At 30.6% G+C, this 16974-nt stretch overlaps 1 protein-coding gene across 1 annotated transcript in view; it reads right to left on the bottom strand.

Moving 5' to 3' along the window:
- The window catches only part of LOC130893258 (N(G),N(G)-dimethylarginine dimethylaminohydrolase 1), a 30276-nt gene that overhangs the window by 12489 nt on the left and 813 nt on the right, over positions 1 to 16974 (bottom strand). The window contains exon 2 of the mRNA XM_057799205.1: positions 9237 to 9339. Within this exon, the coding sequence (XP_057655188.1) occupies positions 9237 to 9339 (103 nt within the window). The remainder of the gene's footprint in view (positions 1 to 9236; positions 9340 to 16974) is intronic.

The raw sequence follows: 16974 nt of genomic DNA on the forward strand, positions 1-16974 counted from the left end.
AGCCACGAAAGTTAATTTATATTAAAGTCATAGTGAACGGAAAAAAATAGAAATGTAATCAGTGAATTTAAATAAATTAGAAAAGTAGTTATAAAATAGTGAATATTTAATTATGAAAGTAATGATAAGTTAGTTATTATATAAGTTGGTCAAATCTAATGTAAGTGTTTAAATAAATTAAGTAAGTAAAAGGCAGTGTATAAAGTTACCCAACCGTTGAAAAGCAGCTTAAATAAAATGCGCTGATATTGTTTTTCTCATTCTTTTAGCAGTAAAATTATAAAAAACTCATTACTGTATAGTATAATGACATATTTAGACAATTTCATTCTACCAATTATTGACAGTCGTACTTTAAGTTCCAAGGATTTATTTATAAATAAATTTATTTACTGATATCTCTGTATTGTAAAATGGCACCCAACCACAAAAGTTTTTGTGTTATTGCTAAAAGTGAAAAAACGTCATAAAATTGATGTGTTTTCTAAGTCAAAAAACTAATTAAGAGCTTGATAATACAATTTGGAGGAATATTATGTTAAATTATATATTAATTATGAAAAATCAATATTTCTGTGTTCAGAAATATTAAAATAGGTCTAGAGTACGTGCAAAATATAACCTATATTTAACCTTTGTGTATAACCCTGGAATTCAACAGAGCCCAACAGTTTTCATTCATATCTAAACTCAGTTGTCACTCTTGTGTGATGTTTTTGCACTATTGCCGCTATTAGGCAGTCTGCCACTGTCCTGTGTTATCTTCTCTTGTGTATTTTATGTTGTTTTTGTTTACATGTGAGTGTTATTGTATTTATCAACGCAATGGCGCACCGATCGACAGGTAGGTGCTTAACATTGTAAGACAGTCGTAACATCGAAATACATATAAAAAAAAATTATTGCTTACATAGGGCTTTGCTGGTGTGCACAACGATTCAAAACTAAATTTGGAAGAGTTTTGGTCACCTGATATAGGATTTTCTATTGACTTAGTTACTATGTCTTTGCAACGGTTTCGCTTTTTGAGTACTTCGTTGAGCTTCGATTATAAAGCCACTAGGCAAAAGAGGATAAAACAAGACAGAGATATCTGCGAAATTTTTGAATTCAAAACCTGCGGGAGAATCGTTATTCGTTTTCAATCATAACATAATATTAGTTTTGTTTAGCGCTAAACAGAAAAAATATTGTATAGTTCTTGACAATGCATCAAAATGCAAACTTGGATAAGGAAATCAAGAAACCAAAATCGACCTCTTTTATAAAGAGAGACAGAGAGAAATGCTTTATTGTCAAAAAATTGTTACAATTTGTAGACAAAAGCTTGAAAAAACTAAAAAACAAACATAAATATAATTAAATAAAACGACAATGAATAATAAAATTATTGGTAATAGGGAAAGGTAATAATTGGTATATAAATCGATAGCAATAATTAAAGCAGTATACAGCATGTCCGGAATTGAATATTATTATTAGTAGTCGTTTACGGAGTAGAAGGCTCATTCCAGTAAATATGCTCTCAAATTATTGCGGAATACGGGAAAAGATGATATCGATTTGATTTCAATTGGCAAGTGATTATGCATTTTTTGGCATTGTAAAATATTGAGCTCTTAACTAATTCTGAACATGGAATAGGTAGTTAAAGATCGTGCTTAGCGTTCCTAAATGGATAGCTGTGCAATGATGTTTCGGAAATTGGAGAACCGTGCTTACGAATTAGGCAAACGGATTCAAAGGTGAGTAAGGAAGGAAGAGTCAGAATTTTTAATCTTGTGTCTGTGTGAGACCTACGGTTTGGACCGAGTAAATATCTAACAGCTCTCTTTTGTAGTTTGAAGATTTGTTCAAATTGCGTCGCACCACACGTACTCCAGAAGGGAAGGGCATTTCGGAGATATGACTGAATAATAATAATAATAATAATAATAATCTTTAGTAATAGCACTTGGCTAGAACATATACATATACAAAATTCCATATTCACACAGAAAGAAGATAAATAAATCAAATACAGTACTTCCAGAAAAATAGCTACCATTTATATAACAATATTCTCTCTTATAAATGTTTTGCACAAATTCTTGAACTGCGACAGACTACCCGAATGCCTGACGCTTTCAGGCAGTTTATTGTATTGCTTTAAACCTTTGTAAAATAAGCTATTCTGGCTGAAATTAGTAGATACCCTATTTATATAAAAATTATTTTGTGACCGTGTATCATATTTATGTATATCTCTTACAAATTTACAGTTTTGGAGTAGGTGTTTAGGTACTAAATCATTCAACATCTTGTAAATAAATATCATAGTGTTATAAGTTATAATTTGCCTTACACTTAAAAGATTTGTTGTTTTTAGCATATCAGTTATTCTAGTATATTTGTCACAGTTCAGAATCATACGTAATGCCTTATTTTGTTTTTTCTGTAAAATATCTATCTGGGTATTATTCATCAAAAATAACAATGTGGAACAAAAATAAAAATGTGGAGCAATGATAGTTTTATAAATAGTTAACTTAGACCAGCAAGCAACTCAAGTTTTGTGACGTACGTCCTAATACATTACTTTTTTTAGCAATTTTATTTGTTATAAATTTATAATGCTCAGAAAACGATAAATTTTCGTCTATTATACAACCTAGGTACTTATACTGTACTACCCTTTCAACCATTTCATTGTCTATTTTAACTACACTGTTTGCATTGAGAGTCAATACCTTATTTTTATTTTTCAGAATCATCAATTTAGTTTTATTTATATTAAGTCTGAGTGAGTTGTTATTCAACCATTCAAATAAATTACTGAATTCCTCATTTAGTGTTTGTATTATTTCATCAACATTATCACCCACAGTATATATCATAGTGTCATCAGCAAACAACTGAATTCTACACTTTTTTACAGCCTTAACAATGTCATTTATATATAGAATAAATAGAGTGGGTCCCAACACCGTTCCCTGTGGTACACCATAAGTGGTTTGAGCAGCGGTTGAAATATTATTATACTTAGTTACTTGAGTCCGATCAGTTAAGTAATCTTGAAACCACTTGAGAATGGATGATCCAAACCCATATTTTTCCATTTTGTGTAATAGTAGCTGCCTGGAGATTGTCTCAAAGGCACGCTTAAAATCTAAGAAAACTACACCGACAAGATGACCCTCTTCCAATGCCTCTTTCCAATTAAACATCACAGTTTGTAAAGCGCTTTCACACGAATTTTTATGCCTAAAACCTGTCTGATAGTCAGTAAAGATTTTATTATCTTCAATATATTTCACTATTTGATCATTAACACATATTTCAAGGAGTTTTTCATATGGTGGTACCATATTAATAGGCCTGAACTCCTCACATTTAATAGTACCCTTAACTTTTTCAACTGGGATGACCATACTGTTCTTCCAAGAGTTTGGAAAAATTCCCTTCTCTATGCTGCTGTTAATTATTTTAAGAAATTTGTCTCCTATTGCTTCAAACCCGTATTTTAATATTTGTACCGTGATACCATCAGTATTACTTTCTTTATTTTTCATCTTTTTTACTATTTTTCGTAGATCTGCCATTTCTAAAATTTTAAATTTTTCCATTACGCATTTAACTTCTATATTACTTACAATTTCATTTTGATTATTATTTTTCACTATTTCTTTAATACTGTCTAGGAAAAATATGTTAAATTGTTCACTTATTTCTTTACCTGTGATTCGTTTATTATCAAATATTATTTCGGGTTTAGGTCCCTCATTTGTTTTGGAATTTATAAGTTTTTTTATTGTTTTCCACATTTCTGTGGGGTCGTCCTTCAACAAGTCAATCTTATCATTGAAATAATTAGTTTTCGTATTTCTGATCATTGATACAACTCTGTTTCTTTGTTGTCTATAATTGTTCCAGTCCTCATCAGCTTTTGTTACTATGGCTCTTTGATATAGATGATATCTTAGTTTAATTTCATTACTTATCTCTTCATTCCACCACTTCTTATCTCCAAATTTTTCCGTATATACCACTGTTCTTTCTGGAGCAAACTGATTTAGTGCACATAGTAGATTATCGATTAAACATTCAGCTAATTTGTTTGTGTCTTGTGACTGAGGCCATGCCATGTCCATAAGTTTAAGTTGGAATCCCATTACATCCATAGATTTGTAGTTTCTATAACTTTTTTCTTTACGTTTTTTAATATATTTACTTTTAAGATCTACTGTAATAATTGAATGATCGGTAATTTTAGGGGTTGTTAGTACTTCGTAGTTAATATTCTTTTGGTTTGTGAGAAGAAGATCAATTTTTGTGGATGATATCCTTGTTACTCGAGTATACTTATCAATCAGCTGGTAGATACCATGCTTTGCGATTAGATCATTAAGTTTAATACTATAAAAGTGATTACTTGCCAGATCTATATTGAAATCACCCAAAATTATAATAATTGCATCCTGGTTCAGGTTTTCCATGAAGTTATCAAGTTTATTTAAGAACTCTGCATCACTTGTGCTCGGTGAGTGATATAAAGAATATAGATAATATTTTTGTTTTTCCAAGACAATTTCAATTCCTGTTATCCATACATTTCTATTATCACTTATATTAAGAATTTCTTTATACCTATATCCTTTTTTTATGTATATTATTGTTCCTCCTGTATGAGCACTTGTAGAAAAACTAATTACCGAGTTATATCCTATAATCTCTATTTCATTTGAGGTAAAATCTTGAGTAACGTGAGTTTCTGAAAGACATATAATATTTGGTTTATTTTGATTTGCAATCCACGTTAGCTCTGTTTTGTGTGTACTTAATCCCTGTATATTTAAATATAAGATACTTGTTCCTGGTTGCTATATTATGTTGTTTCTTCTATGTATTTCAGGATATTTTATTTTTTCTTGTAACTGTTCTGCTACTCTTTTATACGCTTCGCAGGTTTTTTCATATGCCTTATGTTTACTATCAATGTGTGGTATTTTTAATAAGGGCATAATAGACTGTTAAGGAGGTGGATAAATTTAATTCTTTATTTATATAATTACAAATACATCAATGGTGGTGCTATTTAATAAAAAAGGCTGCCATGTATTTTTATATGATAAAACTTTGTTTTTAGAAACGTTGAGATAAAGAAGATAGAATCGCACCATGATTTAAGGGTGATTAGGTCACTAGATATGGTCCTATGAAGTGCTGTAGGATCGGGGTTGTTTCAAGAGAAACTATTTTCGTCTCAAATAGATATATTTTATCACGAATGTCTAGATAGGCGAAGCAAAAGAAACAAAATAGGGCCTAGTATTGAGCCTTGGGGTACTCCACATTCTATTCGCTTGCAAGATGACATCGTTGTATCAACCCTTACAAACTGACTTCTGTTGGTAAGGTATGACTTAAACCATGCGAGAGGTGTTCTCCTGAAAATGTAGCACTGCAATTTGTTGATTAAAATATTATGTTTAACACAATCGAAAGCCTTAGAAAAATCAGAAAAATTTGTTGTAGTGGAGTGATGGCTGTTTAAGATAGAGTATACATTATTAAGGAGGGAGAATGTAGCATAATTAGGTAGTTAGTATATTAATGCATCTAAATGTTCTTGATTTTAGGTCTCTTCTGTTTCAAAATTAGTTTTTTTTTTATATTTTTTAAAAGAAAGATAAATTTTGACGTTTCGACTTTTCTTTAAGTATTTTATATTTAAACAGAAATAATTTCAACCTCTTTTTGACCAATCTTTCTATGATCTTAAATAACGTAGGAGGGAATGCGATTTGGCGATAATTCGATGCTTGATTTTCATCTCCTCCTTTATGCAGATGTATAAGTATAGCAGTCTTAAGGTAATTGGGAAAAGTGCCATTTTTAAATGAAACGTTAATTAAAGTGGTAAGGTGATTTAATGTGCAGTTAAGATATTTTGTACGAGAAATATCTTTTTAAAAACAAAATTTATTTAATGTAAAATTCAAGTTTACAGTTACAGAGTTACAAACAGAATGAGAGTGAAATGAATAATCATGATAATATAAAGTTCTTTTATCGCTCACACAGATATTTTTATATAAAGCAAAATAACTACACATAACTGGCAGACTCGATAACATTTTTGAAGTCCATCAGTTCCAGATGAGTATTTATTTTTGATGTCATTAACTGTACTGCGAAGCTCTGCTAAAACTACGGGCATAAAGAAGAAACTGTGTAAGTTAGCATTAACATCAGAGAGATATGAAAGCGGATCATGAGAAGGAGTTTTGGCTACATTTACAAAGTTATTATTGAGGTTATCAGGTGAAGTACATATTATGCTCTATGAAGAAGGCTTATTTCTTAGATGATTCACAATGGACCATGTTTCTCTAGAAACATTAGGAGAATCGGCGAGATACCAACACATTTGATAAATTATGCCATTGGTACAACGTCAGCAGAATAATAAAACGTTGGCCAGTGAGATTTTTCTCGGAATGTTGGAACATTACTCAAGAATCTAATCAAATTATAGCTATATGAACGCTTGGACATTCCAATCATTAAAAGAGGAATCAAATTGGCAATCAGAGAAATACTGCAAATCTCCTTAAAAAGTCCAGCTGCAGATGGCGACGAGCCTCCAAGGAAACGGCGTTGCTCTTTCTGTCCTCAAGTAAAGAATAAAAAAATAAAACTTTACTGTTTATTTTGTAAGGCTACAATGTGTTAGGAACATCGTTCAATACTTTGTAGGAAATACGGATGTACTTAATAGAAACGAGTATAAACCACCTGAAAGCAATTTTTCTATTATGAATTTGAAAAATTTACTGTATATAATTTTTTTTAATTCAATTACTACAATATGTGTAAAATAAATGTAGCCTAGGGTGTGTAAATAAAAACTGTTGTTGCAGATTTCATTAACTCTCATTTTATACCTATTATGTCAGTGATTATGTTAATGGTATATTAGAAATTTGGTAATTTTCAGAGAGTGAGATTTATCTCTTTGGGAGAGTTTTAAAAAAAACATTTAAATTCTTTCATGTTTATAATTATGTTCAAAAATTTTCACTTTTCCCATACTTTCAAAAAAGATAATTAGTTTTTATCCTGTTTGAAAAATCTCAAAATTAAATCGGTTTTTCAAACTCGATGAATTTTTTAAATCAAAATATAAATCTCCAACATTATATGCAAGTGTTTTACTAGTCAAAACTGATTTCAGCCTGAACCGAACAAGCAGTAGGATGACTGATTCCAAATATTTTTAAAAACTTATGGTAACAAAAAAGAAAATTATAATGGGGTCCATGAAACCCCAAGGTTATATATCTGTATATTCTAGTAAGTGTTATACACAGAGGTTAAAGGTATGTTTAATAAAATTAATATGAAGGGCACAGGGAAAAAACGGCGACAGTCCATCCGGAAGAATTTGGAGAATATCGAAAATTTGGGTTTACTAACTCGTTAGAAGGTAAAATATAAGGAAAAAAAGTCACAAAAAATATGATTGGTGTAAATAATGTGTTTATTATTACATAAATGAGAAAAAATAAACATTAATTCAAAACTAGTGACGTAACAGAAAAGAAAAAAAGTTTTATCCTGGACTCATGCCACTTTTCCCCAGCATCAAACTAATCTGTTGGTGGGTCATCCACAAATTCGTCATCGCTCTGTTTTTGAGCTTGTTCACCAATTGGTAATTGTTGATAAAACAACCTGGCTTCTGTTCTCTCAAGGAATGATGTCAGGTCTTACAAATCCTTCCATTTGGCCATTTTAACAGGGATGGGACCCTGATAAAAGTTTTCTCGGCGTTTTCTGGTTTCCTTCTTGTTTCTTTTTCACGATTTTTTTTTCGCCAAATCATTGCTTGCAATGTTCCTCGTTTTATCATCCGGGATGAAATTCAATTTTAGAGTAAGTGATGATGTCGGCTTTAAAGGTATCACAAGTACTGCACACATATAGCCAAACGATATATTAAAGTTGCTTTCAAAAATTCCTCGAAAAGTTTCGTAGGAAACTTTATCATCAGTGTTGCGATCAGAATACATTTTGTGTAGTTTGACAAGGAATAATGAGATTTTCGCCTTTTAAGACACACTTTCTGTTTTGTGTCCTCTGAAAGTCTGTGAGGTCGTGTGTTGTTTTCCACGCATATCGACAGGTGCTTCCTAAGTTAGAAGCAACGACTCCCTTACGTATCTAGCTCGACGCCCTGTGATTCCGTGTAAAGATAAAAAAGCCTTCATACATACTGGAACATCACGAGTTATTCCATCCTCAATCAGTCAGAGACTGATCCTAAATGAGGCATTATTAAGCCTTGATTCAGCTTCATTTTTCCGAGGACGCCTATGCATAACAGGAAGAACAGTGATGAGATCACCAAGGTAAAAGTTTTGTTTGTCAGTGTTACCTAGAACAAAAAAAATAACTGATTAGTCAGTAAGGTAAGTTGTTTGTTATTGTTACCTAGTTCGTTAAATTCCCGAAGTATTCTACGGCGTTCAGGTTCAGTAACAACAGTAAAACAGCCAAAACGTTTACACAAATAGTCAAATCCAAGTTCGTGTGTAGTGGCACGCAAAATTTTCATTACATCTCGCCCTCTACCTGTTTTTTTGCGTTTCTTCGTTTCTCTGTTTGATGGACTAGCTTCATTTTCACTTGACACTGAATAGTCACTATCTATTGTGTACAAAACTGTAAAACTAAACCAAATAAACTGGCCTAGCTAATAATATTGCCAAAATGTACGCATTTAATGCAACATGCAAACTAACGGCTAATGCAATAAAAACTAACAGTGAACAAGGGTCGTCATACGAATTATCACCGTAGACATGGACTGATGCCGTTTTTAAATACATGCGCGGACTCATGTCATTCTTCCCAAGTATAGCGTATGTTTTAGCTGATCTTTTGTTTTTATCATTTAACGATTTCATTATCTGAGAATAACCACAAAATATCATAAAATAATACTGCGTGCGGAGTTTCGTATAAAAATGGACTACTGCCGTTTTTCCCTGGACCCTTCATATGTGAGCAATTGGTCAATTAAAACCAAAGTTTCCAAAGTTCTATGCAACTTGACAATTGTATGGAATCTATTCAAATAAAAACTGTATATTTTATTTGTAAGCCATTTTAATCTTTGTATTATTTGAATAAACCCTGCAAAGCAATTCCAAACTTCACTATTTGCTAAGGAAAAAAAAGTTTATTCTTACCTGTAAATAAAACATCTCCACCTTCTAATCTAGCTTGGGCATCCGAAATTTCGATAATTGGTAGACCTAATTCCTTTTTTAATACCACCCTAATTGTTTCTACCTGAAATACATAAATTTAAAAAAATCAGTTATGTGCCTACTAACAAACTGAAATGATTCAGTTATAGTTAGGAGATTTGGTACAGTGTTTCTAAAATTACTCATTCATTATCTGCATTCAAATTTCATATACATATAAGGTGTTGGAAACGTATCACCTCATATATGTTATTCACGTAGTTCAGTCCATTAGTACTAGGCCTCATATAGTAAATAAAATTCGTTCATAAAAATATTTTAGTCTCAACAAGCTTTACATAAAGTTTCAACTTGATGCTTCGATCCATTTGATTAGAGTAAAGCTCGAACGACCACTCAGTCAAGTTGTTGAAAAATGTCTCAAATTGAGTTCGGGTTGTCATGAAATTTTTGACTAAAGAAGGATTTAACATCAAATCGGAAAACAGAATACAAGCTGTTTACAGTGACTAGGGGTTGTTTCGCTGAAGACGAGAATCATAAGAAGATAACTTATGTGCGGGAGGAAGAAGTGTTCTACGTGACCGGCACTTAATTATAGACATTGCGACACATACCCGCATTTCCAAACAAGTTTTGTAAGAAACTTACATGAGTATATAAATAAGACATATAGTGCAAGATGGTTTTCATGAATTCTGAGCGCAGTGCAAAAGCAGCGTTGAGTAGAATGTTGTGAGCATTTTTAGAGCTTTGTAGAGAGGCCAAAAATGTAATCTGATCAATTGTAACAGGTGATGAAACTATGGTCTTTTCTTGATAAGAAGAAACAAATTTATTTCTTTATCTATCGATTTTAGAATAGTGTTTGTTAAGACAATTATATTAATTGAGTCGAAATACCTTTCTCAAGTTTTTGACAATTTAACATCTTTACAACTTTGAAACATTATGTTTTATCTTTTGCATTGTCTAAAATAATGTGTAGTGCTATTGCTATCGGTCATACTGGTTTTGATTATCAAAGGAAAAATATTGTCTGATTTTCTATTCAATTTTGGAAACAAATTGTCCAAAAGGCATCCAATTTGATTGGCTTATTGATGGTGTACAATATGAGTCTGTAATTTGGATTAAATTGACTATTAATACTATTAATTTTTTTGTTATAATCATATAATTCATTATATAAATTTTTATATTCAAAATATTTGGAAAAACTAATATAATATATTAATGTGACAAACAAGAGTATTCGGACATGAAATTGTCAAGATTAATTTATTGGCATTACGAGTAGTACAATAGAATATTCATTTTCTTTCTTTATTACGTATTTATACAATTTTTCAATACATCACTATCAAAAATTCTGATATAAATATACGTATGTTTTGAATGGCTGAATGCACTGTTATGCGGGAACAGTCTTTATAAGCTGTGTCCATGAGTCTGGCAAAAGCTTTAAATAACATACTAGTCTTGTATATATAGCGTGTTCGCTGGGAAATTTTAACTACATTTACCAAACATCGACACTCTTTGAATTTGTCTTCAGTTCGGGTCTCAAGCCCTAACGAGGATTGTTAAACTGCTCGTAACGACATCGAAAATAGTCGTTACAACCTCTCCTTGCAATTGCGAGTCATTGGGGATGTTAATATCGACAAATTGGTTGATTGACATCACACTCTTCCGAAGAGTTTTCTCTTTTAAATAATGAATTAATTTCATATAGCTCGTAAAGACTTAGAGACAGACTAAAGATAATATATATATATATATATATATATATATATATATATATATATATATATATATATATTCTAAAATTCTAAAAATTCTCTTTTTCGTGTATTAGATTCAGTTTCAAGAATTTTTGAATCTTTATAATTGAATTTATTCTTTTTTGACATTTCATCGTTCGTTAATGCAGTTCTATTTTTTTTATCGTATTGATGATCTCTTGGTCTATTTTCTAAATACTGAGATGTTTGACCTATGTAGGCAGCGTCGCAATTAGTAGAAGGAACTATACGATTATTACATTTTTCACGCACTCATATTTACCTTTTCACAAAGCCGGCACTCTAACCGCACAAACGCCGAAGACTGAATTGTTCACGATCACTGATACAGTAAAACGTCAAACATGATATTGTCAGATTCAAAAATGAGAAATGAATGACGTATGCAACGGTACATGAAATTTTATATGAAAAGTAACGAGTTTTGACAACTAACCTCTTTCGGAAAATAAATGAGTTATGGAGTCAAACGCCGTGATAAATTAATGACTTTTGCAACCAATTTCACTTTTGTGATTGATTTTGTAGGAAATAAGCGGGTTTTGGCGCCGTATATAGTAGACAGAACGATAGAAGGTAGAATTGGCTGGCGATTGACATTGCCAGCTCAAAATTTAAAAAAAAGTAAATTAGCGACTTTTGCAACTGGACTCCTCATATATATATATATATATATATATATATATGTTGTTTCATTCATTCATGTGTATTCATTCATTTATTTATATTAAAATAGAAAGGAATTCAGGCAGCGGTCCTGTCAAGTTTAAAAAAATTTGGAAACAACACGTTGGTTCGTCCTATACAGTGTCCTATACCTCAAAATATGATGATTCTGCTCAACATGCCTTACGTAAATATTGCTAGTTTCCGAGATACGGGGTGTTCAAAGTTTAAATTTAAATTTTGATTTTCAATATTAATGTCCCGAGTGCATGTCAAATTGTCGATAATTTAATTTTCTCGAGTGCGCGAATGCGCACAAGAGGAAATTATGAGACAATTTGACATGCACGAGAGGGCATTTTGGCAGACTATTTCCTGAGAAAAATTTAATTCAAAATAAACTTAATTGTTCCTTTTCTTAAAATATAAAATTAAAACCAAATGATGTTTATTAATCCTAGACGAAAATTTGGCACTAGTGCAAATTATCGATAATTTGCACTAGTGCAGTATTATCGCTGAAATTTGATCGTTGCTAGGTAAACATAAAATATTACAGCTTTTTGGTTGGCTTAAATTTTTCGAAGGAAATAGTCGCAATAATTTTTTATGTTTTCACAATTTCTCTTTGAAAATTGTTAATTTTACGTTTTTCGGCATGAGGAATAATAATTTGCACTCTAATTTAACATTACTAATAGAGGGAGCTAGTTACACTTGTTTGTGTTAATTAAATCAAAGTAAACTTTTTTTGAGCTAAACTTACAACTAAAATAATAAAAAAATTCTACAAATTCTTGATTCGTGTAACTTAATCGGTTATCGAGTTATTTGCTTCTAAAAACGTCTATAAATTCTAATTTTTTCATAAAAAAATTTTATTATTCCTTAAATATCTAATAATAACAAATTTGTAAACAAAAATAAGAAACTTCAAAGCAAATGCTCAAAATGCCCATCATTTACTTCAATAAAATTTATAATCCGCTTTCGTAAACATCTCTTAATATCAAATAATCCTTGTCTATTATTTTTAATTACATCCGCGGCTTCTTCTATATTCCGTCGCAGTTTTGAAAGAGAAGTAATTTTTTCTTTATAAACTAATGCCTTCATTTGCGACCAAATTGAAATATCCAAAGGATTTAAATCAGGGCCTCTTGGTGGCCAAGCAAACTCACTTCCACGACCAATCCATCGATGCGGAAACTTCGTTTAAGTATTGACGAACTTGTAAAGAATAATGTGGTGCTGCTCCGTCGTGCAAAAACCACATATTTTGTCTTAAAGCGAGAGGTATTTGCTCTAGTAATTCGTGTAAATGTTCTTGAAGAAAATCTAAATATAGAGGTCCATTTAAATTGGTTGGCAGTTCAAAAGGACCTATTAAATACCCACATATTACACCACACCAAATGTTAACGTTAAACTCGTGCTGAAAATGTGTTTCCTTCATAGCATAGCATGGATTTTCAGAATCTCACAAATGATTATTTTTATAATTAAATATTCCTCGTCTGGTAAATGTGGCCTCATCAGTAAAAAGAATTGTATCCAGAAAATATTTAAGGAATAATAAAATTTTTTTATGAAAAGATTAAAATTTATTGAACTTTTTAGAAGCAAATAACTCGATAACCGATTAAGTAACACGAATCAAAAAAGAGTAACTTTTTTTTGTAGAATTTAACACTTTTTAATATTTTAGTTGTAAGTTTAGTCCAAAAAATGTTTACTTTGATTTAATTAATTCAAACAAATGTAACTAGCACCCTCTATTAGCAATGTTAAATTAGAGTGCAAATTATGATTCCTCATTTCAAAAAACGTGAAATTGTCAATTTTCAAAGAGAAATTGTGAAAACATGAGAAAATTATTGCGAAAATCAGAATTTAAATTTAAACTTTGAACCGTATATCGGAAACTAGCAATATTTGCATAAAGCATGTTGAGCAGAATCATCATATTTTATGGTCTAGAATCTACAGTTCAGAGATTGGACATTCTTAATGAATCACCCTGTATAAAGACATTATAATAGGCTACATAATTTTACTGCCAAAAATTGAAGATAAAAAATTATTTTTATTATTAACTTTTCTACATATTTCACGATTCTGAACCGATGACCCAAAAATAAAAAAAAAATATTCAACTATAACAAAGTTCACCTAATTAAAAAACAATTAACAACAAATTGTGATATAAGTACTTTTCATAACACCAAAAAAATTCATAATGTTTACATTTGAGCGCTGACGCACATCGTTCGACTTGATATTGAAGCCCCAAAATTTCCTCAAATTTCTTGCAAAATACACTTGAATATCGAATCCTATGGTATACAACAAAAGGTTTCAGATATCTGGGGAAATTCCACCCAGGATAGTAGTTGCTCAAAATTTACAATTAACCAGAAACATTGAGGTTAAATGAGCAGATAGTGCCACTATATTCCACGTATTCCAGAGAGTAGGGGAGGGATGTGATTAGTGGAAGAATATATCCGACCCTTTTTTTGAGAGGCTGTCTTAATTTTTATAGAAAACTCTACCTTGATTAAATTGGTATCTTGGTTTGAGAAGAATTACAATTATTGTGAAAAGTCACAATCAGCACAGAAAACGCTTTTACTTAATTAGTAACTATATAATCTAGCGGTATATAAAAAGATCTTACTTAAAAAGTAATTTCCCTTTTTATAAACAAATAGTAACGCTGACGTTCATATTAAAAAACTTTTACACAGTGAAATATGCCATAAATAATGGCGTATTCTTATTAGCATTATTAAATAATTATAAATTCGAATGTATGTAAAAATTTATGCATTTTAATGTAGTAGATATTCTTCTCTATAGAACCACAAGAGTAATTTATATGAACCATCCATCCATCATTTTCCGATCATTGTGTGAGAGATGATTTTATTACTGGTTATATAAATTAAAAGAATTTATTGCATATCCAATTATTGCTGGTCTCTCCATTTCTTTTCATTTAGTTACCGTTCCGACAAAGGTGTTCCTCCCATAAATAATATCGTTTTCGGTTTTCAAAAAATTTCAAGATATTGATGCACTATAATATTACTTTACAATTTAAATTTTAGTTTAGTTTCACAACGATTATTGAAGTGTAAGTTACTATTTAGATATTGTGAAGTAGAATCAAACGTATTTTGTTTTGTCGTTATAAAAAATACATCTCAATTTTTTGTTAATATGTTCCTCAGTGAGTGTTCTTCAGCACTCAAATGAAGTTGTGAAGTTTTAAAACATACTTACACCACAATTTTTGGTTAATTGTTTTCGAATTAGGTGAAACTTTTAATAATTGAATAATTTTTTTAATTTTTCGGGTCTTCAGTTCAGAGTCGTGAAATATGTACAAAAACACGTTTAACATTTTTTCGCAAAAATTCAGTTTATTTTGTAAAAAGAATGTTCGTTGCAAAAGTATGTGGATAATTTCACGGGGATGTTATTGGGCTCTTTTATTACCTTAAGGTTACAGAACAATTGAAAAAGTGTTAGATGGTCCAAAGCTCTATATATTAAAGATACATAGCCGTATCGTAAGATCTATAAACTCCTATTGGCGTTAAAAATTGTATGCAATTTTTTCAAAAGTCAAAATATTTCATAGCTTAATATTTCACGTTGTTTGACTTTATAGGAATACAGCTGCCCCTAACAAAAATTCCATAAGTAAATTAAGCAAATTCCTAGCCTCAAACTTTATTCAATATTTTTTGACAGTTTAAAAATAAACAAAGCTAAGTGAAATGGACAAGAAAATAGTGATCAGTGAATAACTGGCAATAATGATATCTGCCGCTTTTGAAGCCCGATTGACAGATTGATTGTTACGCAAAAAGCTACTGGACTTCTCCCTAAAATTTCAGCTGACCCGCAATAAAAATTTTACCAAATCGGTAATTTTGTAAGTGCGAGATATTTCATGAAACGATCAGCTGAACTCAATCTGCGCACGCTTTTGATCGAGAGATATTGCGTCTTACATTGCATTGCATCATGTCAAACGGCTGTAACAGTTTAGTTTCGGTACAAAATACAGTGTGCAATCTAGTGAGATTATGGAAAATTTGTAAAAGCCGCGTAAAAGCCCTAAAAATCCGTCCTTCAACAGTTATTGAAAAACCAATATATTTAATTGTTTTATATATCATTTATAGACAAAAATTCATGTAAAAGTATTGATGACACAGTGAAATTACAACTTAGCTTAATGTTGGTGAATTTACGATTTACAGAGTTATTAGGTAAACAGTTCAATAGTACACATCGGCAGTTTAAACAGTTTGGTTAAAGGTGGTTTATTGTCTTTTGAATCTACTTGTTCCGGTGACTAGCGAGAGGATATAAATGCAGATGTTTTTAGAGAATGGTTTGAACAAGTGATAGATCTTCTTCCTCAGAACTGTGTTGTACTTAAAATGCAAGATATAACTAGAGACTTTTTGAAAAATTGCCCACAAATGGTTACTAAAGGATTTACTCAATATGCTAAATTCAAAGAATATTAAATTCCATCCCGATCAGAAAAGAATCGTATTCTTTATGTTCCCTTTATTACGAGAAATTAGAAAAATATATCTGAAATTGCAGAACATCGTGAAATGAAGGTGGTTAGATCACCACCATATCATTGCAAACCAAAACTGATAAAACTGTATTTGAACAGTAATTGAATATGACATATTTTTTTAAAAATTGCACTTTTTTACTTACAGCTGTTGGAAGTTAATTGAATAAAAATTATGAGTTCACAACCGTTATATATTCATTATATTTATATAAATTTTATTTCATAGGAAAATACTGGAGATATAATATATATATATATATATATATATATATATATATATATATATATATATATATTATAAATATTTTAACTGTCTTCTAAAAGGAGTGATACGCCTTCAACATTTTATTACTCTCTCATTCATAGAATTTAAAGAAAAAATGATGTCCACGGAACTAACACATAAAATTTTAAAGGCGCTAAGCAATTAAGCAGATGTGGGCAATAATTTAAAAAAAAATTTAAATGGAACAAGTTTACTTATCACAGATGTAAATGAAGAAACTCTGATTCAAAGAAGTATCAATGACGCCTAATTTAATGAAATTATCTTGTATTCTTGTATCTTGAGCTTTGAAATGCAACTGACCACTCATTTTTCAGATTATTGAAATAATTGAAAAAAATTTTT

Source organism: Diorhabda carinulata, chromosome 4 (genome assembly GCF_026250575.1).
Source record: "Diorhabda carinulata isolate Delta chromosome 4, icDioCari1.1, whole genome shotgun sequence".
NCBI classification, from domain to species: Eukaryota; Metazoa; Arthropoda; class Insecta; order Coleoptera; family Chrysomelidae; genus Diorhabda; species Diorhabda carinulata.